This window comes from Tamandua tetradactyla, chromosome 24, assembly GCF_023851605.1.
Source record: "Tamandua tetradactyla isolate mTamTet1 chromosome 24, mTamTet1.pri, whole genome shotgun sequence".
NCBI lineage: Eukaryota > Metazoa > Chordata > Mammalia > Pilosa > Myrmecophagidae > Tamandua > Tamandua tetradactyla.
Window position 1 is genome coordinate 35418003 of NC_135350.1, and position 22323 is coordinate 35440325.

The 22323-nt window shown below is 34.1% G+C and overlaps 1 protein-coding gene across 4 annotated transcripts in view; it reads right to left on the reverse strand.

Annotated features, from left to right (window-relative positions):
• Positions 1-22323, reverse strand: part of CCSER1 (coiled-coil serine rich protein 1) — a 1450145-nt gene that overhangs the window by 543426 nt on the left and 884396 nt on the right. The window contains exon 10 of one of the 4 annotated variants that reach the window (XM_077142862.1): positions 21828-22148. The exons of the other annotated variants lie outside the window; for them this stretch is intronic. Within the exon in view, the coding sequence (XP_076998977.1) occupies positions 22014-22148 (135 nt within the window). The 3' untranslated portion in view covers positions 21828-22013. Of the gene's footprint in view, positions 1-21827; positions 22149-22323 lie in introns of those variants that run through there. 4 annotated transcript variants of the gene reach the window in all.

Genomic DNA, 22323 nt, shown 5'->3' on the forward strand with positions numbered 1-22323 from the left:
AATTGTAGTATTTTGTAAACTAAATATTTTTCTACCATGGTGTGTTAGTTTGTAAGCTGCCATAGTGTGGAATATCAGAAATGGAACAGTTTTTATAAATGGGAATTTAATTAATTACAAGTTTACACTTCTAAGGAAGTGAAAATGTTCAAATTAAGGCACCAAGAGGTTACCTTCACTCAAGAAAGGCCGATGAGTTAGGCACACGGATGTCAGCTGGGAGGTCACGTGGCTGGCATCTGCTGCAACCTTGCCCCTGGGCTCCATTGCTTTCAGACTCTGTTCTTGGGGTGGTGCATCACTTTACTTCTCCAGGGCTGGCTTTCATCTCTTGGCTTCCCTGGCTCTCTCCAGGTTCTGGTTTGCTTAACATCTCATGGTGATGTCTAACAGATGTCATCTCTCTGACATAATGCCATCTCTCTGAGAAAATGTTATCATCTTTGAGAGAGATGGGCTTCAAGCATCTTCAAATATCCCTGTCTCTGTTCTCCACATGTCCACATCTGTGCCATCTCTGCTGTGAAGTTTCTGGCAGTTCTGAGGCTTCTCTCATTTCTATCTCTTTCCAATATGTTTCCTCATTTAAAAGATTCCAATAAACTAATCAAGACATATCTGGAATGGGTAGAGTTGCAACTTTGTCTAATCAAAGGTCACACCCACAATTGGGTGTGTCATATCATTGTATAGATAATCTAATCAAACTCCCAATTTACAGTAGTGAATAGAGTTTAAAAGAAATAGCTACCCCTACAAGATTGGATCAGAATTAAAACATGGCTTTTCTGGGGAACATGATATTTTCAAACTGGCACACATGACAATTGGTAATTGAACAAATGTGCATATGTTTGGTTTTTGTATTTATCAATGCAAACAGTTAAACTTAAAATTTAAATGGATATGGAAATAAATGCTAGGGTTTAAAGTTAAATTTTTATAATCTGACTTTAATGTCCCTAATCTACTCAAATGTTACCATATTTTAAGGATATAATCTTCTATTAAGTTTCAAATATTCATATGACATATTTTTCTTTAAATACATTGTTCTCATTTCTCTAAATTTCACACATATATACTTATTGATATCCCTAGTGTAAGTATGGACATATATGTCGGCCCCTCATTCATAAGGTGAAAAGCTGAAAAATAGATTATTTGGTCATTGAGTAGACCCACAATTTTGCTTGTCTTATGTATGTTTCAGTATGTATATTAGGTAGGGGGGGAGGAACAATGTAGAAGTTCTATACTTGGAATTAGGCAGAATGGTTGTTATTTGACAGGTGCTAGATAAGTAGAAGAGGAGAATCAATATGTAGCTACTTGCGGAGTGAACTCTATAGAGATGGAACAGTGGTAGGTAAGTAGTTAGAGCCTGTTAGGTTCAGGGTTATAACAAAAAGAATGGGATAAAGGAGAGCCTAGAAGCAAATGATATGAGGAAATCCCAGTTTGTAAGGGGAACACAATAAAGCTAAGGGTGTAGAAATGCAAAAGTCAACACTAGCTCCATCTCCTAAGAGAGCACAAGTCCTGAGGGCAATGTTAGAACCATAGAGACTGCACAGCTCTAAGGGTAAGGTATAATTTTAGAGGTAGATTGCAAAGTAGTTAAGAGCATGAAATCTAAGGCAGACTACCTGGGTTATGTAGTCTACCTTTCAGTTACCTCATCTATAAAATGGAGATAATAATAGTATTTCTCTTATAGTATTTTTAAAGTGCTTACAGCAGTGTCTAACATGTGCTAGGGTACTAATGTATTGTATTGTATTTCATACCTTCCTAGAAACCTCTAATCCAAGTGTAGTCTAATAGTTAATATTAGAGACATAGTACCAATTCATGAGAAGGGAGTCACAAGTCAGGATATCAAATGCAGTGGTTCTATTAACAGAATCAGAACCCTGGAGTGAAGGTAAATGGAATTTGATTCAGAATCAAAATAAAAACCCACTGGTCGGAAGTGAAGCAGTTGCTCACAGAAAGATGACAAAGGAAAAAGACAATATTAAATGCATCAAGAATTGGAAAAGAGGTACAGATAAGAGAAACCTGCTTCCCACTGCAGTCCAAATTGGCTTTGGAGTTAAGGCACATTTGAAGTCTCAGGTAGGAGTTATCCCTGAACTAAATGATGTGGACTGGATAGAACAGAAATAGGGGCAATGAATAAAGACTGACAAGATACCAGAATGTGGGTGAGGGATCAAGTGTCCCTACTGAGAGGAATGGAGAAATGCAAAGATTAGAAACAAGGTGTTTCTTTTTACTATGTGGTTTCTCTGGTGCATATAATTTTCTTAATGGCTATATCCATTTCAGAATAATGTTTCATTTCCATCTCTGTATCCTTGAACTGTGCTTTGTAGTGTTTTGCATATAAAGGCATTAAATGGAATCTTTTCCTTTTTTAAATGAATGAATGATTAATGAAAACATTGTGAATAGACATGCCCTGTGAAATCAAATTTCAGGTATCCTTCTATTCCAACTCAGCATTAAATGTCCAATTATTGCAAAGGAAGGATGTTTCCTTATCTTCAAGGGATTAGACTCAGGCTGTTCTTGCTGAGTTGTCATGCAGGAACACAAATCAGAGACAAGGATAGGCAAATTGCATGTTGAAGCACACCACATCATCAACAGTCTGGATTGGTTAATTAGTCTGAAGCACACACATGAAAATGGATGTGAGACCCAGAATCCAAACGGTCTGTATCAAATGCCTAAATTAGGGTCGGGAGCTGAGGTGATGGGAAAGAGGAGAGGTACTGTGATTTAAGTTCAAGAGGAGGATTGAGGCAGGCAAACAAGACAAATAACTTATCAGAGGGTGGGGAAAATGCCTAGAGGCAGAATTTATTTCTTCCTTCCTTCAATAGGAATTTGAGTTCTCTTCTTTCATTTTATCATAGATTTATATTTTGAATTCCCAGTAGTTAGAGTCTAATTTATGTTTGGCAAGTTACTTAATCCTATGAAGCCTCAGTTTTTTCATAAATAAGATAGGAGTATTTTTATTGTTTTTAGGATCAAATGGTGCAAGCTCTATAAATTCCTTAGTGCAGTACCTGGCATATTATAAATCATAGATAAAAAGAAAAAAAAAAACCCTTGCAAAGGGTGTGAATTTTGGACAATTTACACACTACAAGTCAGTTTTTATATGTATAAACATTTGCTTTGAATGTATCTTGAGCATCAGCGAAAATGGTTCTGAAAATTTTATCAAGGTCTGGCATAGAATAGGTATTCAAGAAACAGAAGCAACAGTACTATTAACTCTGTATGTCCACCCTGGTTATTTCATTCCAGCATCCCTTTTAGATTCATTTCACAAAATACCCTCTCTTGAGTGTAGTTACCTTTGCTATGATGCACTGCCTAGGAATACATATCTCATGAAATACCTGCCTATGATGGTTTAGAGACTTGTTCATCAAATATTAACTTCCCTCCCCTTCTCACCATGGGCAGAATATACTTCTCTGCTCCACGGACATTGGGCTTTGCTATGTGGCTCATTTTGGCCAAAGGGATATTATTAAACATAATGTAATGCTCATGCAGTTTGATTTGATTTCTAGTCCTTTGGTAATGTACAAGAAGAAGAATATGCCCTGGGTAGCCCTTGGTTCAAGAAAACTGAAGATGCATGTGGGGTGGACCAAAACCCAACTGACAGCCTGGAATCAATCCCAGTAAAGTCCATTAGAAGCCACCGTAGGCACACCAGAGTCCTATGAGCAAAGCAATAAACGTTTGTTGTCAGTAAGCTATGGGAAGTTTGTTATGAGCACTATTGTTGTAAAAAGATTAATAAAATACATAATAAAAACACTAATAAAATGCCCACGTAAGAGTTAGTATTGAACACTGTATATCTCAGAAACCGTCTGAGGGCCCACTGTGTGTCTGGTCCATTAGCAGATGAAACCGTCAGAATTGGCCATTCCGTTCTAAGAGATATGGGTTTGCTATCCTTGAGATTAACACTCAGGAGAGAGCTAATTATTCAGGAAGAGCTAATTTAGGAGCTACTACCATGAATTGAGCAGTGATAACAATAAAATTCAGAAGATTTCAAATGCTGGGGATTGACTCCAAATGAGAAGCTAAGAGTCTGTGAGATTCCATATTCTCCAAAAATAATTTTAGGGAGCTGTCTGAGGACATGGCTTCAGAAAAAAATAATAATATCGCTATGATGTGAGTACTAAGAGCTAATTAGGCACCAGAGGAAATCCGTCTTGTCAAAGAGATTACCTGAAACTTGGAAATAGGCAAAAGAGATTACTGTGTGTTCTTCCAGTACAGTGCTGGCCTAATACCATTGATTGACTTCTATTGACCAAGCTATTTTCAATTCTGTAGGGACAGAGGCTTGTAGAATTTACAGAGGAGATGTAAATTATTTCTATCTGGTGAACACAAGAAGTCTCATTCTAACATTCCTCATTGCCTATAAATAGCCAGTCCCTCAAATGAAATTTGAAACAATTTTAATATTTTGCTGATAACCTCATTAATTAATGTATTGTAGACAATTGTTGACAAATGCTTATTTTCTATTTATGTGAGAAACACAGTTTTAAGTTTTAGAAAATTCTGCTTTATATTCTAAACACAAGTTGGGACAGTAGAAAGATGGAGGCCTGTCTCCAAGGTTGACGAGTAGGCTACATCCACCTACCTGAATGCACGGCCTCCCCTCTCCCATACACACCCTACCCCAGAGCATTAGTACAGAAGAAGAAACAACAACAAAAAACTTATGCTGATTAAGTTGGTTAAGCTGAGGCATGCCAGCTAAAATTCCTATCTCTTTATCTCAGAAGCAGGGAAGGAGACTGTGGGATACAGCCAATAGGAACGGCATTTTAAAGAATGAGAGCTGTTGCTCTGCTGCTTTTTGTTTGTTTGTTTGTTTTTAGCCTCCTGCAGAATTTATAGAGGAGATGGGGAAACCATTAGAAAACCAGTACTTATAAATCTTATTACAGAGTTGCTATGGCAGAGACTGACAGTTATTTTAATGTGTAATCATTTGGCCTTTGGCCACTTGTACTGTGTTTTAAGTGACCATAGCTTTCTGAAAAAAAAAGATGCATTCCAGAAAAAAAATAGGGATCTAAAACTTTATGCGTACCATAAAAACATTTTCAAAATATCCCCAAGAAGTTTTCATAAACATATCCAACACAGTGTTATTAATTAAGTGCTAGAATTTTGTAGGTCCTCTTTGTAATCTAGAAGCACTCTCAAGATACTTGAGATTTGGTAAATTCCTCTTCCAGTTGTAAGACATTATTCTCTATTTTTCCCAGTTGAGTGAATGTAACTTTTCAAGTTTCCTACAAGTATAAGTTTAAATTAATTTATTATTTTTAGGATCCAAGACAGAGGTCCTCATTCCTAATCATTATTTGAAGTGAATATGTAATGAACAGTTAGGCTGGCTGTTACCTAAATCTTAGAACTAACACAAAACAAGGGGTCTGTACCAAGAAACACTGTCAGTCTAAAAACTGAACTCAACATTTTTTTTAACTCAAAATTTTTTTTTTAATTATGCACAACAATGAATCCTCTATCATATGATCTCTCCTTCTTCTATGTCTTTGTTATTGCATGTGCCTGGGATTATCTCCTTCCTTTTGTTCCCTGGTGACTTCTGGTCTCCTTTTAGATTCACCTCAATGTGGGGCCATCAAGTGGCTCTTTCAGGAAATGTCTGCATAAGCCGATAGTATAGCACTTTATTTTAATTGCTTATTTACATGCTTCACTTCACCTGAAACCTAATCTTGAAGACTGGTGCAAATTCATTTCTATAATGTCCCACATACTGTTCTTTTGAGGAAGCATGGAGTCTTCAATTTTTACCAAAAGAATTGATAAACGGATAAATTAAGAAAAGAAAAGAATAAGTTATTAGATACCTGGTCTAAAAGCTCTCTTTTCTTTATCAGGAAAACACCTGATTTCAAAATTCTTTTTCTGTCATCAGGAACACTCTAGAGATTTTCTTACCTACTCATGTCACTCATATAGTATTTTATAGACGGTAATTTTATCCATGGAAAAATTTTGTGAATTGGATATTATTCCCCATTTTATATGTGAGGAAGTGTAGGTTTTTGCATGTTAAATCCAGTTGTCCCAGATCATAGCTAGTGGGTCATTTTTAAGTCAGAATCTGGCCTGAAACCACTAGCCAATAACACTTTTGCAGGTTTTTATTTAATTGGAATTATACAGGGAAATCATTTTTTAGCGGTATACAAATTTCTAAAGCACCTGACATTATCATTAAACACTTTTTTGATTTATAGTAGATTTATTTTATTCATTTATTCATATTCAACAAATACTAATTGAACAGCTATGATAAGCAAGGCAGTGTTCTAAGGTGCTTCAGATCTTGCAATGCACAAGAGAGAGACTCCCTGCTCTCAGGCCAGGAGAGATAGAAAATAAGCAAATGCATCGACACATACACACAAAAAAATATTACAGGGTGATAAGTGTTATGCAGAATGTTAAAGGTGAGTGATGTGAGAGGGATTAACCAGGTAGCTGCTTTAGATTGGAGGATAAAGAATGGTCTCCCTGAAGAGGTCATATTTAAGCTGATATCTGATTATAAGAAAGAGCCAAGCGAATGGCAATGACCAGGGCAAAGGTCCTAAGATGGGACTTAATTTGTCCCGGTCATAGAAAGAAGCAAGCACATGAGGGAAAAAGGATTAAATTCTGGTTTTGAAGTTGGAGGGGGCATCCAAGAGTCAGATCTTATAATGCCCGTAAACCCGATTAAAAGTTTCATATTTTATTCTAAGTGTGATGAGATGCCCATGGAAGTTGAATGTCCGGGTATCTTCTACCTACACACAGCCTTGTCTGTTTACCCCAATGTGCTATTTAAATATTACCATTATCTGTGTGTACCATGATGTGAAAAGACTGGGAAGCACTGTGAGGGAATATTTACCACTGGGACTTTGATTTAACATGAATTGAAGTTGTAGCATATCTGCACTTGGTTTTAATTTCCTTGTGTCAATTTGTCTTATTCTGTAAATTCATGCCTGCTTGCTACAGTCTCAGAGGTATGTTTTTCTAGATCATGTACAGGAGGTCAAGACCAACGCAAGATTGGCACTTCACAAAAGTAACATCAGCCTTGTGAATTTTAAGCCTCTGACACTTTTCATTTATACTTATCCAATGTCTGTGGACAGCCACTCTTCTAAATGCATGGGTAGAGCAATGAAAACAAGAAGCTAGAAATCCCTGCCTTCCTTGCGCTTACCCTCAAATGGAGAGACAGGAAATGAATACATAAAATCTTAACAGGCTTTAACATTCTGCATAGTGACAAGTGCTAAAGAAAAAAAAATAAAATAAAGAAAAAACATTTAGAAGAAAATGGTTTGCAGTCATATTTAGGGTGGCCTGAAGACCTTCAGGAGGAGAGGGACTGAGCATCAAAGTGTGAGAGGAATAGAACAGGTAGAGCGCATAGAAGCAAAATCCCTGAGGCTGGAGTACACGCACACATTGAAAAACAAAGCCAGAGTGTTAGTTTGGAGGCTGTCTGTATCCCAGAAAGGATCATGGTCATTTAATTCACTGCTGTGGGTACAGACTTATTGAGGGGGGATCTTTTAATTAGGTTATTTTAGTTGAGGCATGCCCCAGATTGGGAGTTACTCTTCTTATCAGAGTCCTTTATAAGAGTATAAGAGTATAAAGGACACACAGAAAACAGATGGAATTCAGAGAAACTCCCAGAAAAAGACACAGAAGGAAAGCACAGATGGAAAAGCCAGAAGTTGAAAGCAACTCAAGTTGCTCAAGGAGAGAAGGACCAGCAGATGTTGCCATATGCCTGGCCATGTGACAGAGGGTCCCTGAACGCCAGCAGCCTTTCATCAGGTATTGTCCTGTTGATGCCTTAATTTGGACCTTTATCATGGTCCCAGAATTGTAAGCTTGCAAATTGATAAATCCCCATTGTAAAAGCCAATCCATTTCTGTTATATTGCATTTTGTCAGCTTTACAAAACCCAAACAGTCAGTGTAGCCATAGCAAAGTGGATGTGCATGAAAAGGGAACTAGAAGAGTTTAAGCACCGGTTTCATTACGATGGTCAAGGCCACCGATATATTTGCATTTATCAAACTTGTTCTACTTCACATATTATTTTAAGAATAAATTTCACTCCCTTGTAAAAATATCTGTTCACTATGGGAAAAACTTAGTAGCCATAAGTAGAAAGGACAGAGAATTCTATAATCCCAATGCAAACAGATAAATATAGTCAAAATATTGGTATACATCTTTTCTGCCCTTAGTCTCTTTCTCCCTCCCTTTCTCTCACTTTCTCCCTCTCCCTCTCTTTCCCCACCTGTGGGTCTGTTTTAGATGTCTTCACTTTAAAAGTGTAGGCACTCATAGTGAATATACTTTCAGAGAACCATTTCGTCTGCATATTTTTACTTCAATTACTGGCCAGCTGTTTGTGAAATAGTAGTTTTGACTAAAATCAACTGATTTATAACTTAGTAATCATTGGACAGACATAAGGACTGATTTCAAAGCCATTTCAATAGAAGAAAAAGGTTTTCATGTTCAGTCTCTCTGAAACTTGCTTTGCTAGCATTCAAAGAGAAACAGTCACAGAGACTGAGATGGCCTATGCATCATTTGTTTTTCATTAAGCACATGTTTTCATTCAGTGCCACACTAAATGGAAGCTCAAAGCACTACCTATATGAACTAACCATGGAATGATATAAAAGTAACTTTACCAATTGTATTAGCTACCTAGAATGAGCTCTATTTTAAGAATTGCTTTACCTTCTGTGATGCACTATTACTAATACAATCATCTTTCAAAAAATAAAAACCTAGTAAAATATTGAATATTTTTAAGTGTAAATTAAGCATAAATTTAAAAACTGAATAAATTGAATTATAAAATAGGCTAATTTATTGTTGAAATTCAATATAAATGAAAATATTGACTACTAAAATATGATTATTAAAGTAAAGTATGGTTCAGAATGAAAGAATAAATAGAGAACTTTTATTATCAGTCTTCTGGAATCCTTTCATTTTTGAAAGGTAGACAAAATATATTTTATGTTGCAAATATAGGATACATTTTGTTCATGTAATTGGTATTAAATAAATAAATAAAAATATTATGGACAATAAAGGTTCTCAAATGTGGCCTATAAAATGTATCACTAAGAGGAAATGCTGCAAAACTCATGACTTCCTTAGAAGAAATCAGTATTTATCAATAAAAACTACCACTCTTTTACTGAATTGGCTAATGTTGTAGAAGCTCTGTATTGCTTTTCAATACAGGGTGTATTTAAAGTAAAATTTAAGAACCTTTACTGTTATGGTGACTCTAGGGGGCTTTGCAATTTTGCCTTGTAGCTAAGGAGATTACAAGAAAAGAGATGTGGATTTACAAGATGATTGAAGATTAAAAAAAAAATTCTGTTGCTTTTTATTTGATGGTTTATAGGTACAAATTACTTCACTGAAACTTGTGCTGTGGATTAAACTATTCAGTGAAGGACCAAATACATAAAATGACCACCCCAGTATGTGATTTGATACAAAATTCACTATATATGTACATGAATTTACTTATACAAATATACATGCTTATATGTAAATATACACAAAATCTGTAAAAAAAAAGAAATGTTTACTTATAACTGCGTTAAACTTATTATATATATTTCAAAATGAATGTAGGTGAAATAAAGACTAATCCTCCCTTAATTTCATATGTATTTATCTTTCCATTTTATTTAAATACTAGTATTTGAAATATTAATCGGGTGGATAATTTATATGATGCCTTGACAATAGTATATGGTAATGAATGTTTGCTGAATGAATACTGTTAATAAGAAAAATGCCATTGTATATTATAATATTTTTATTTCTACAAATTTTAATATATTTATTAAAATATTTTAAAATCAATAAAATATTATTTTAGCTGAGAAATGTCTTCCTAAAATTAAATTTGTGAAAAAATGTCCTTTATTTCCTAAGATTATCAGCTTGATTTCCAATATTATACTATTCTGGTTTATACAAAAACTTCATCATTAACTTAATAGGAGTCATGTTTGTTTTGTAATTATAATGAAAGTTTCTAGAAGACAAGAAAATATACATGAACACAGATAGATGTCAGTATGCATAGTCCATAGAAGTTATATAAAAATCCTTTGTATAGAAAATGTATGCAAAGTAACAATTTTAGGGGAAAGATAAGGGCAATATTAAAGCAGATATGCTATAAATAATTTCTTTCTATGGTCATTAAATTGAGATTTGAAAAAAATATTTCAAACTCAGGAACGTTATTAGATTTCTGTCTGTGTGGGTCCCAAGAGTGTTTCTAGGATACAATATGTATATGATCTCCCGAAGCCTAATGGAGGCAGGGAGAAGCACATGTAAAAACATTCTATAATTACAACTTAGTTTTCTAGATGCCTTGATTCAAACATTGTCATGTGAAAATGGTAGACCGAGAATAAAACTGTTCAGAGGTAACCTCCGAGACTAGGGATCCAGGGAAATGAAGTGTCTGGGAGTATGGCATTATGGTGTTTCCGCAGGCAAAAAGTATCAGCATGTGATGGTAAAAAAAAAAAAAGTACCTTTGTTATTTTCCTGAAAGGTATTACAAAACATCTTAATTACCACCGACAATCTCCAGATATTGCCCGATGCTCAAAATTGTCCTTGTTTAAGAATCACTGTTCTGATAGTGGTAATAAAAATAATTAATATGGGCTACCCAAAGTATTTTTTCCTGCCTCTCCTCTCATATAATTTGAAAATATTTTCCTTTTAAGCATTTTGGTATGCCATTTTTAAATAAATATTTTATACTTAATCAACATAAAGAAATGCCATTAATCATCTCTGATTTATCTAAACTTCCTTGGAAAGGCTCCTATGCCTGTGAATTTACTTGTGATGTGATTTAAGTTTTAGTTTTTCTTAATACTCCAACAAACTTGGCAGTTAAGGTAGCGTTTCTTCCTGTTCATGAAAGCAAAGTGAGAAAAGGAAGGTGTATGAATGTGTGTGTCAAGTTAATACTCAGAAAACTCTTATTTGGAGAGTTATTCAACTGGGATTGGAAAAGATAGCCAAAATATTAGAGTTCCTTTGTAATAATTACCTCAACATCTCCTTAGGAAATCTAGCTTTCTACTTAGAATAATGAAAAGCAAATTTAAAGAATTTAGAAGCATTCAAAATAAATTCCAGTTATCCATATTCACAGGGAACCTTCAAAAGTATTGCTAGGAAAGCTAGATGTTAAATTATATTTCTTGGGTGGGCCATGGTGGCTCAGCAGGCAGTAGTTCTCACCTGTGATGCTGGAGACCCGGGTTTAATTCCCAGTACCTGCCCATGCCAAAAAAAAAAAAAGAAAAAAAAATCTGTTTCTCTTTGCAGGATTTTCCAAAAGTGTGGATAAAATATTGTTATTTACAACATCTCTTCATTAACATTTACAAAATGCATTTCTTGTCCTTTTTTTTTTACCATGTTGAATTTCTAACAAAACCTTGTAAACTATCCTCAGAATATGTGGCAAATAGTAGATTTCATGGAAACTTGTATAGAAAAATATTTTGTCCACACTTTCAGTACTCTCTCTCTTGCATGAGACATTTCATAAAAGGAAGAAAGGTTACTGGCAATTTTTTGTTTTCCCTTACTTTTAAAAACATTCTCTACTGAAAATAGAGGTAATGCCCTTTAGAACACGTTTTTCTTCCTTTTTGGCCAAAGATTTCGCTTCTCAATGGGGTTCCTTGGCAAACTATTCAACTACGGATTTGTATTTTTAAAGTTAGTTTTAATACATCTTTTTGGACAAGAGCACTAGACCAAATGCTATGTGTTAAGGGCACACTGTCATTTCCTTCTACACTTTCCTGAGTAAGCAAAGAAATCCATTATCACGGAGTGATGAGACATTGGTCATTAACCCTTTGACATGAGGTAATGAGCCATAAGAACTCATGATATCAAAGTTCCTGAAAAATCACATTCAGGGATTTTTTAGTGAGATGAAATTTTTTGAGTATCCGGTTAATCTCTGCTAATGCTGAGAGAAGGTTCTAGCCTAATTCTCTCTTTAACTCTGTTTACAAAAGTGTCCATCCCAGCCACATAGCAGACACATAATAAATAAAGAAAATCAATGATAATGAGAGATCTCATACCAGTTTGTGATTAACAATGCTGAACATATTTGCAAAACTTGTAAATGTAATGTATTGTTCCCTAAGAGTGTAGCTGGGAAGAAAGCACCAGACAGAAGAGCATGTCAGCTGTCTCAATTACATGTAGGCTAAACAGAGACTACACAGGACAATCATACTGCTTTCAAGAGTACCCTGGAGTCAGTTAAAAGGTTATTTCCAAACCCAAGATAACCAGGCTATGTAGGCTGAAACCTTGCTGTTTTTAATTACTGTGCTTGCTTGTTAAAGGTCTATAAATATGCCTCCTGTCTCTACAGCTCCACAAAAGCTTATACAGAAAACAGAAACAACTTCTAATTTACTGAATCAGATGACTAGAGCTGCGCTAATTCAACACAAGTTTTCTTTATTCAGAGTTTCCATATTTGAATAGCAGGTGATGATATTAGAACGCAGTACCATAATTCAGTTTTGTTCTTTGTTTATTCAGATTTTCACCAGCAGATGTAGCCAGTAATAAAAATACATTTCAATCTCCATCAAGTTAAGTTCGTCTCAGGGGGAAAAAATCAAATATAGAGGAACTCAGTGTGATAGCTCAATAATGTAGGGACAAAATGAAAAAAAATGAAATTCAAACCCATTCATTCTCTACAGATGTCAGTTCATAATATAATAGGACTGTCAAAGTGTTATTACGGTTGTCTGTTGTGGTTTTCATTTTATTTCCCCTTTTTATTTAAATATGGCTTTAATAGGGATCCTACCAGCTATTCCGGGTCAGAGAGTTGGTATTTAGTAACTAATTCTTCCTCCACATCCCCATCTGCCTAGTAATATAATAAATGTGTTTCTCATTTTTTTGCACCTTTCTTAAGGAGATCTTACAGAAATAGCTGCTCCCTCTCTTAACACTGTACCAGCTGGAAGGGTGTGGCATAATGATAAAGAGTTAGGTCTCTGGGGTCAGAATAGCAGGAGGGACACTTAGTACTTATTGTTACATCAGGCAAGTTATTTATCCTCTCTAAGCCTCTCTCTGTACAGTAGGAATAATGACAGGGCCTGCTACTTAGAGTTGTTATGAATATTAAATGAGATGTAAATGCGAAAAGATGGAACTATATAGTTGATTTTGGTTATTGCTGTATGCCCAGAACCTACATGACTGCCTGGCATATGCAACAATTATTCTTTTTTTTTTTTTTCAAAAGAATGAATGTATGAAAGATGTAGCACTTATTTTACAGCATTGTAATGATTTGTTTTCCTGAATGTATCAGATAAGAACAAAATAAATAATAACAGAAATGGCCATTAACTATCAGTTAGAACCTTATAGTGCTGTCCCTGACACACTGTAGTGACAATAGAATAATTATCACAACCCGCAATTCCCTATTAACTACACTGCATTGTTGTTGTTGTTGTTGTTTTCAGTAAATATATTTTATGAGTCTAAAGCCCTGGTATCCTTTCAATTTAAATATTTATTTATTTACATGCTTTAATGTCACCTGTCATATTCTATTATTTTTTTTTCTTATTAAAGTTGAAGTAATCCTCATAGATTACCTCAGATAATGTTAAAATACATTATGTTTCTGAAATCATTCCATTTCATATCAGACCTGCTTTTGTTATGGTAATTACACTAACATTAAAAAGCATTCTGATTATGCTTATGTATCCTCCTAGACTCAACTCATCCATAGTTAGTAAGAATCTGGGGATATACGATTTTATAGTCCAGGGCCAAAAATAGTGTAAGTGTTCAGTAAATACTCCCTGAATAAATAAATTCAAAACAACAAAAACTGTGAACTCATGCAAATCATGATTTCCAAGAAAAGTGTCTGGTCAAGAAATCAAACATAATCTAATTTTCTTTCTGAATATTTAACCTACTTCTACGTTCTCTAATGCATAAACATTGCTTAAAACATCAGAATTTATACTTTAAAACTTAGAAAATTAATTAGTGCCAGTTAGATTTGATCTCTTTTTATAATTTGTGTATTTTATTGATAAGATTTAAAATTATGACCATAAAATATAGCTGGTAATATTTCTGGCACTTACAAATCTTGTTTTCACCCAGTGTGATATTAATACAGAGAGAGTATAAACAAGAATAAAGTACTGGGAACAAAATAAAATATGTACTTCTCATATTTATATTAATTTCTTGTAGCTTACACATTTATTTTCTATATTCTGAAAATGAATTTGGAAGATACTAGTCTAAAAATAAGGCTAATTTCAGATATCTCTCTATATAAGTATATAGAGAGTGATAGGTAAATAGATATGTTGCTATGCTATGCTTGAACTAAAAGTAAACAATAGCATTAGGATAACGTTAATATCACAATTGAAATAATGAATTCTAACCTAACAATTACTCCTCTCAATAAAGGTAATTTGAATCAATTAATATAGCAGGAAGCAGCAAATGACTGGAAGTAAATAATACCCAGGATTTCATTTTATATTCAACACTGAAAAAAAGATATGCAGAGAACTACAGTTTGCCTTGTTTATGAATTAAAATTCTGATAAGTAGTTTTCTCAATAAGCAAAAATGCAAACTGGGTAATGTGGGAAGTGAAGGTGATCATATTTTTAAGATCATGAAAGCTTGAAAACATAATACATGATTTAAGTGATAATATGGGGTGGTTTTAACATTGAATTAGGGGAAGAGAAAAATACATGATAACTGTTCGTTATGGTTGATGCAAATTATCTATTTCTGGATTAAGTAAAGCATATTGTTTGCGAACAAGAAAGTAATTTTTGTTCACACATTTAAGATATTTTATTTGTCACTTAAAATCTTTAGCGATACTTACAGAAGAAAAATGTGCTTAATAGTTTTAAAGGGGTAAATGACTAAAATATGTTGTTGAATTTACACTGTCAGTGCAAATTATCCTGACAAGTACAACAATAATACATAAATAGTCTATCATCAAGTAATCCTGAACAAACTTCTCTTATAGAAATGGATATAATAATTTATTTTAAAATAGTTAAAACATGCTGGAATAAGGTTGTGGTAACATCAACAATTTCTGCGTTACTTAGTAGATAGTCTGATGATTATAAGAAGAAATATAAATTTTTAAAAAAAGAAAAAGAAATATTTGACAATCTAGTTGTACCACTGAAATATATCTAGAGATTATAGTGAAAGTAATACATGTATGTCAATAATTGAGGTAGCATAACAAAAAGAAGGGATATACTCCATTCCAAGTAGTTGAGTGAATATTTCACTAGAAGCATAAATCACAACTAAAAACAAAGGGTAGGTATAGAATAAAATATGTAAATATAATATTAAATATGATAACTACATTTCAGTTACTGGTTCTTCTTTTTTTTTTTAATAGCATATTATGGTACACATACAGAAAGACTTTAAGAAGTTTTCTTCTTAATTGAATCACTACATTCTAGTCTTCCAAAAATTGCAATTCGTGAAAGCTTGTCTTAAGGGAAAAATAAAAGAGACTGTGGTGATTTGGAGCCACATACCCCAGAAAAACATGGTTTTAAACAATCCATTCCTGTGGGTGTGAACTCATTTTAAGTAAAGCCTTTTGATGAGTTTACTCTAGTTAAACTTAATCAGGATGGGTCTTAATACTATTACTGGAGTACTTTATAAACAGAATGAAATTCAGATAGAGAGAAAGCCACAAAGAAACTGAAAGTCAATGGCAGAGAAAACAGCAGCCAAGAAAGGCTGTTATGTGCACTGCCATGGACAGAGGAGCCGGGAGTAAGGCTGGCCAGCAGCCAGCCCCAGGATGCCAGTCTTCAGGAGGAAAGCATCGCCCTGATGATTCCTCTATTTGTACTTCTCATAGCTTCAGAAACGTAAATCCATACATTCCTATTGTTTAAGCCAACCTGCTGCATGTTATGTGCTTTAGCAGTAAATAAACTAAAAAAGACACTAAAAGATAATCTCCACAAAGATAATCTCTTATCTCATTTTGAAATACAGAATAGATACCAAAATAACTGCAGCCACTATCAGATAACATCTTTCATGAAGCATTTTCTTTACAATTAAGGAGGAATAAAAATTCATTGACATTAGGTTTACCATTCCATTTAAATGGAATATCATTCTTAGAGTGAATATGGAGCAAATGGAAGGGAGGAGTTAAAGTAACTGACTTCTTCAGGAGAAAGCAAAGAAGAGAGGTTACCTGGTTTAATCTTCTTATCAACATACGAATGAGCCCTCCAAATAAATAGATTAATATTTGCTAGAAGGAAAGTGCTTATGAATGGAATTTTTAACATGTTGTCCCTGGTTAAGGACTGATTTGAATAAACTTAGAAATCCACGGATTTATGAGGCCAGTGACTCCTCCCTGGAAAATGTCACAATGGTGGGATATAAACTGGAGGTGTTTCATAAATGGAAGACTCCCTTGCTATGTGAGGTAACCCCAGTACCCCTTACTTGGAGATCTGATCTATTACCCTGGATCAGTGAGTGAACATTCAATGCAGAACATACAGGCCGAGAGAATTATTCTCAACTTCCCAGACCAGATCTTGCTTCTTTGGATGCTGTCAATTGGTTGTACCCTTGAAATTACTAGTAAAGAATGACCAGTAAAGATTGATATTAGGTAATATCTCTAATTTGCATGAGTCCAATTTGGTAAGCCAATTTTTTGTGTTAGTTAACCAGGTATTGAATATTCTTTCTCATTAAAAAGCAACAATATACCAATAAAAAATTTTAAAAAGCAACAATAAGTTTCCAATGTATACATGGCATTTTAGATTCTACAATTTTAAATCCAATTATTAAAAAAAAACTTGTTTTTTGCTCTTAAGATTTAAATTCTAATAAATAAGCATGGAAAGCAGTCATATATAGAACTGTATACATGCACATTACATTTTACTCATGTTGCATTTGCATTGCTAAAATGGTCAAAGTCGTTTTCAAGAGACTAGTTATATCTTTCAGGATTCTATTATTAAAATTCATGTGATTACAACCAAATGACAGTTAGATGATAGAGGACGCCAAAAATGTAAACCACAAAATAAAATTAGAAAAAAATAAGAATATAAATTAGACCCTAAGAGCTACATTAGCATACTGACTTCTTAAGAAATACACAAATTGTAAGGTAAAAAATAAAAATCTGTCATATAATTTATGTGAGCTAAAATTGTTTGTTCATTCAGGATTGCCAGGCCTCCTTAGTGAAAATGGTACATAGAAATCATTTTCTGAGTCAGAAACATTGCTGAACTTATTAAGAAGAAACAGCTATGAAGAGCCTGAATAGGAAAGCATGACAGCTAGTAATTCTCTTTGACCATCATATCCAAAATGTATTTGTATATAAGCTTTTATAGATTGTCCATCAAACTTTAAGCTACTGGGTATTCTTCCTTAAAGGAGGGAGGACATATTGCCTTCATCTGTTGATTCTCACATATGTTTTTAAATGGTGTGCTGGTTTGAAAGGATGTATGTACCCTAGAAGAGCCATGTTTTAATCCTAATCCCAGTTTGTAAAAGCAGCTGTTTCTTCTAATCCCTTTTCAGAACTGTATGCTTGAAATTTTAATTAGATTATCTCCCTGGAGATGTGACTCAATCAAGAGTGGTTGTTAAACCGTATTAGGTGGAGATGTGTCTCCACCCATTCTACGTGGGTCTTGATTAGTTGGAATCCTATAAAAGAGGAAACATTTTGGAGAAGAAGGGAGATTCTGAGAGAGCAGAATGATGTAGCCGTGAGAAGCAGAGAGTCCACCAGCCAGTAATCTTTGAAGATGAAGAAAGAAAACACCTCCTGGGGAGCTTTATGAAACAGGAAGCCAGGAGAGACAGCTAGCAGATGATGTTGTGTTTTCCATGTGCCTTTTCAGATGAAAGAGAGATCCTGAACTTCATCGGCCTTCTTGAACCAAGGTATCTTTCCCTGGATGCTTAGATTGGACATTTCTATAGACTTGTTTTAATTGGGACATTTTCTCGGCCTTAGAACTTACAAACTAACAACTTATTAAATTCCCTTATTTTAAAAGCCATTCTGTTTCTGGTATACAGCATTCCAGCAGATAGCAAACTAGAACACTCTATTACCTCTATTTTGTGAATGCTTTCCGACATTATTAAATTTCTCTCTTTGAATGTTGTATGTCAAGGCATGTAAAAGTTCTTAAGTTAAAGGTCAGGTTATTTATGTTTTATAGATACATATACATGCATATGTGTGTACATATGCATGTACATATAAATATAAAACATATATACACACAAAATGAAAGTTTCCTCAATTTTCAGTTTTCCATTCTGTAAAGGAAATTCATAGGGAGAAGAAAGTTTGTAAGTGGCACAAGCATCCCCCAAGAAGAAAGGTCCAGAGGTTCCATACTCCTTGGGAGAGCAGTAGCAAGTGAATGCTTGGTGGACTCATTGGATTATGAATGAGGAAAACAATAGTAATTGTTTTAGTAATTGTAATAGTAACTGTGGTGAGGACAAAATGACTGTTGCAATACTTCTCCTCAAGATTTAGTTTAGTTGTTTTAGTTTCCCATTTGTTTTAGTTTGCTAGCTGCCAGAATGCAATATACCAGAAATGGAATGACTTAAAAGGGGAATTTAATAAGTTGTTAGTTAATGGTTTTTAGGCCATGGAAATGTCCCAATTAAAGCAAGTCTATAGAAATGTACAATCTAAGGCATCCAGGGAAAGATACCTTGGTCAAAAAGGCCGATAAAGTTAAGGGTTTCTCTCCCAAATGGAAAACCTGTTGGTGAACACAGTCAGGGTTTCTCTCTCACTTCTGGCTTCCTGTTTCAAGAAGCTCCCCGGGAGACATTTTCCTTCTTCATCTCCAAGAGTCACTGGCTGGTGGTCTCTGCTTCTCATAGCTATGCCATTCTGCTCTACTGTCTGAATCTCTTTCATTCTCCAAAATGTTTCCTCTTTTATAGGACTCCAGAAACTTATCAAGACCCACCCAAATGGGTAGAGACATGTCATCACCTAATTCAGCTTAACAACCGCTCTTGAGTAAATCACATCTCCAGGGAGATGATCTGATTACAGTTTCAAACGTACAATGTTGAATAGGGATTAATCTACCTTTATGAAATGGGATATAGATTAAACATGACTTTTCTAGGGGACATACATCCTTTCAAACCAGCATATAGATAGAATCAAAATATTTGGTTTGGTGTAAAAAATACAGTAAATAAGATCGTTGTGTCTCTCTCCTTTTCCCTACATTACAGCTCATGCTATCCTTGTCCATCGCCATTTATGGCATAAATGTTTTATGTAAATTCATAAATCCAGCAGCTGTCACTTGGAAGGCATAGAGCATTCTAACCTTCCTTAAAGCTTATTAATACCAAGAATAACAGTACTTTCCAATAGAGGAAATGTATGTCAATCTATTTATTGATATGTGGTCTTGTTTCAGTTGAAATGGAAAATACAGTATATCATACTGTGCATACTGTTACCAAAAATAGCACCAAGGAGGCCAGACATTTCCTAAGAGAGAGTGTTTTAGTATACATATGAAAATATATAGAATAAAAATAAGACAGAACTATATTTTGAGAGTTCTGTAAGAAGAAATAAACCAACATGAAAATCATTCCTTTATTATATTTGGACATTTATGTCTCATCTAGCAAGCCAAATAAAGAAAAAGGAGTACCTTTAGTTTTTTGTTGTTGTTGTTTGTTTTTTTAACATGGGCAGGCACTGGGAACAGAACCCAGGTCTCTGGCATGGTAGGCGAGAACTCTGCCTGCTGAGCCACCATGGCCCACCCTACATTTAGTTCTATAATTAAATAAATATCTTAAAGATTTAAAGTTTAGGTGATTACTCTATAAAAATAATGATAACATTTTGAAAACCTTAGGAGGGAATCTTTCATATATGCCAATAAAATCACATGTACAATATACAATTACTTTAGGATATTCACTAAAAAAAGGGCTTTTACAACTTAGCTAACATCATAAACTTCAGTAAGAATGATAACTGGCTTACATTTTAAAATATTGCAAAAAGATATTTAAGATGTATCTATATTTCAGGGCATGAGGAATTATATTTTCAGAATGATCTAAAAGAGATAAAATATACTTGTTTATATATAATTTCTTGTATTTTGTTCATTACATTAGGACTCAGCTCAATACTTTGATAAAGTACCTAGCAAAAGTGTCCATGGCTTTCCTTCCAAGCACTTCTCTATATTTGAATAAATATTTCTCACTCTTAGAAAATAGCTTTCCTTAACTCATACGTCTTTGACAGTTAGGCATAATAATGCAGAATTCACATAGTAAATTTTTTTCTTGTATGCTGTATGGTGGGGTCACATTTCATTATTTTTCTATGTGAGTATCCTGTTATTGGTGCACCTTTTGTTGAATTTTGTTTGTCTGTCTGCTTGGTTGGTTGTTTTGGGGAAGTGTATAGACTGAGAATTGAACCCGGGTCTCCCACATGGCAAGTGAGAATTCTACCACTGATCTACCCTTGCACCTGAATGCATAGAAAATTTTTACCAATGCAATTATCCCTAGTTCATAATAAAGATTCCAAATATATATATCGTTAATAATATTTAATATATATTGTATATAATTATTTATTTGCACATGCAATTTTTCCATTATTTATATTGAATTCTACAATCATACAACCCATGAAGATTCTGGCATCAGAAAAACCAAACCAAATCAAATCAAACCAAACCAAAACAAAACAAACAAAACAAAACAAACCCTGACTTTTGATCTGGAAGACCTGAATGCAGTCTATGGTTGTGTCTCTTAGAAAAGTTATGGGAACTTGAGAAAGTCACTCAATCTCTTTACATTCCAGTTTCCTTATCTGAGAAATGAAGATAATCACACTTGCTTCATCTCTTTTATTGAGTTAATGACTCTGAATGCCTTTTGAACAAACATAGAGGTCTAACAATAAGGCATAATGTACCCTTTGACCAATAAATATTAATAACCGACTATCTGCAATCAGTAGAAATACACTCTTCTCTTTTTTAGGGGTTCATTCTCAACTCTACTTTTATTACATCTTGGACTATAGTACAGCAAATTACAATGGCTCTCACATATTCTACTAAAATCAATATAAACACCCCTCATCAATCCCTAAATTTATTCACTTTTAATGTAATCAGATCAATATTTGCAAAACAACATTTTAATACCAAAAAATGCATTACCTATAAGATATTTCCATTCCAAGGATTTTGGGAAATTCTGACAATTTAGCAAAATAAAAGCTTATCCTCAGTTATTACAGAAAAACTCCAGATAGACAGATGGCCACGCACACACATGTATGCGCACACAAACACATGCATCCAAAAGCAAAATTTAATCATTTTTACTTAACCTAAAAGCTAAATTTAGATTTTTTTGCTTCTCATTTCTCTTTGATTTTCATACAGCCTTTAGTTTTAAAATACAATACTCCTTTGTAGGTCTGTTCATGGCATAAGGTTAACACACTCACAACATTTCTATATGCATAATTATGTTTCTCCAAAACATAATCTCATCCAGTAGTTACATTGTGTTTGAGACATGAAATGCTTTCTAAATGGATTTAATTGACATATTTTGACCTTTTAGGAACATCATTCTGAAGGTTTAATCAGAAAAATCAAATAATATGCTTTAGTTTACAATAGGTAGAACTAGTCACATTGAGTTTCTCTGTAGAGTGATGAGGGTTAGCCAAAAGTAGAATTCCAGAGTGAGGATTCTCATCCTTGCAAAAGAAAATTGACACTTTGAACTAGAACAGAAAGGAGAACAAATGAAGGTCTTAGCAAGTGAACTAGAATAACAAAAACTATATATGGAATATTTTATTGAAGCGGTATATATATAATTTGTCTGTATGTGTGTACATAAACCTTTGTACATTTCTAATCCCAAATCTTTCCTTAATTTACCATGGATTTCAGTTT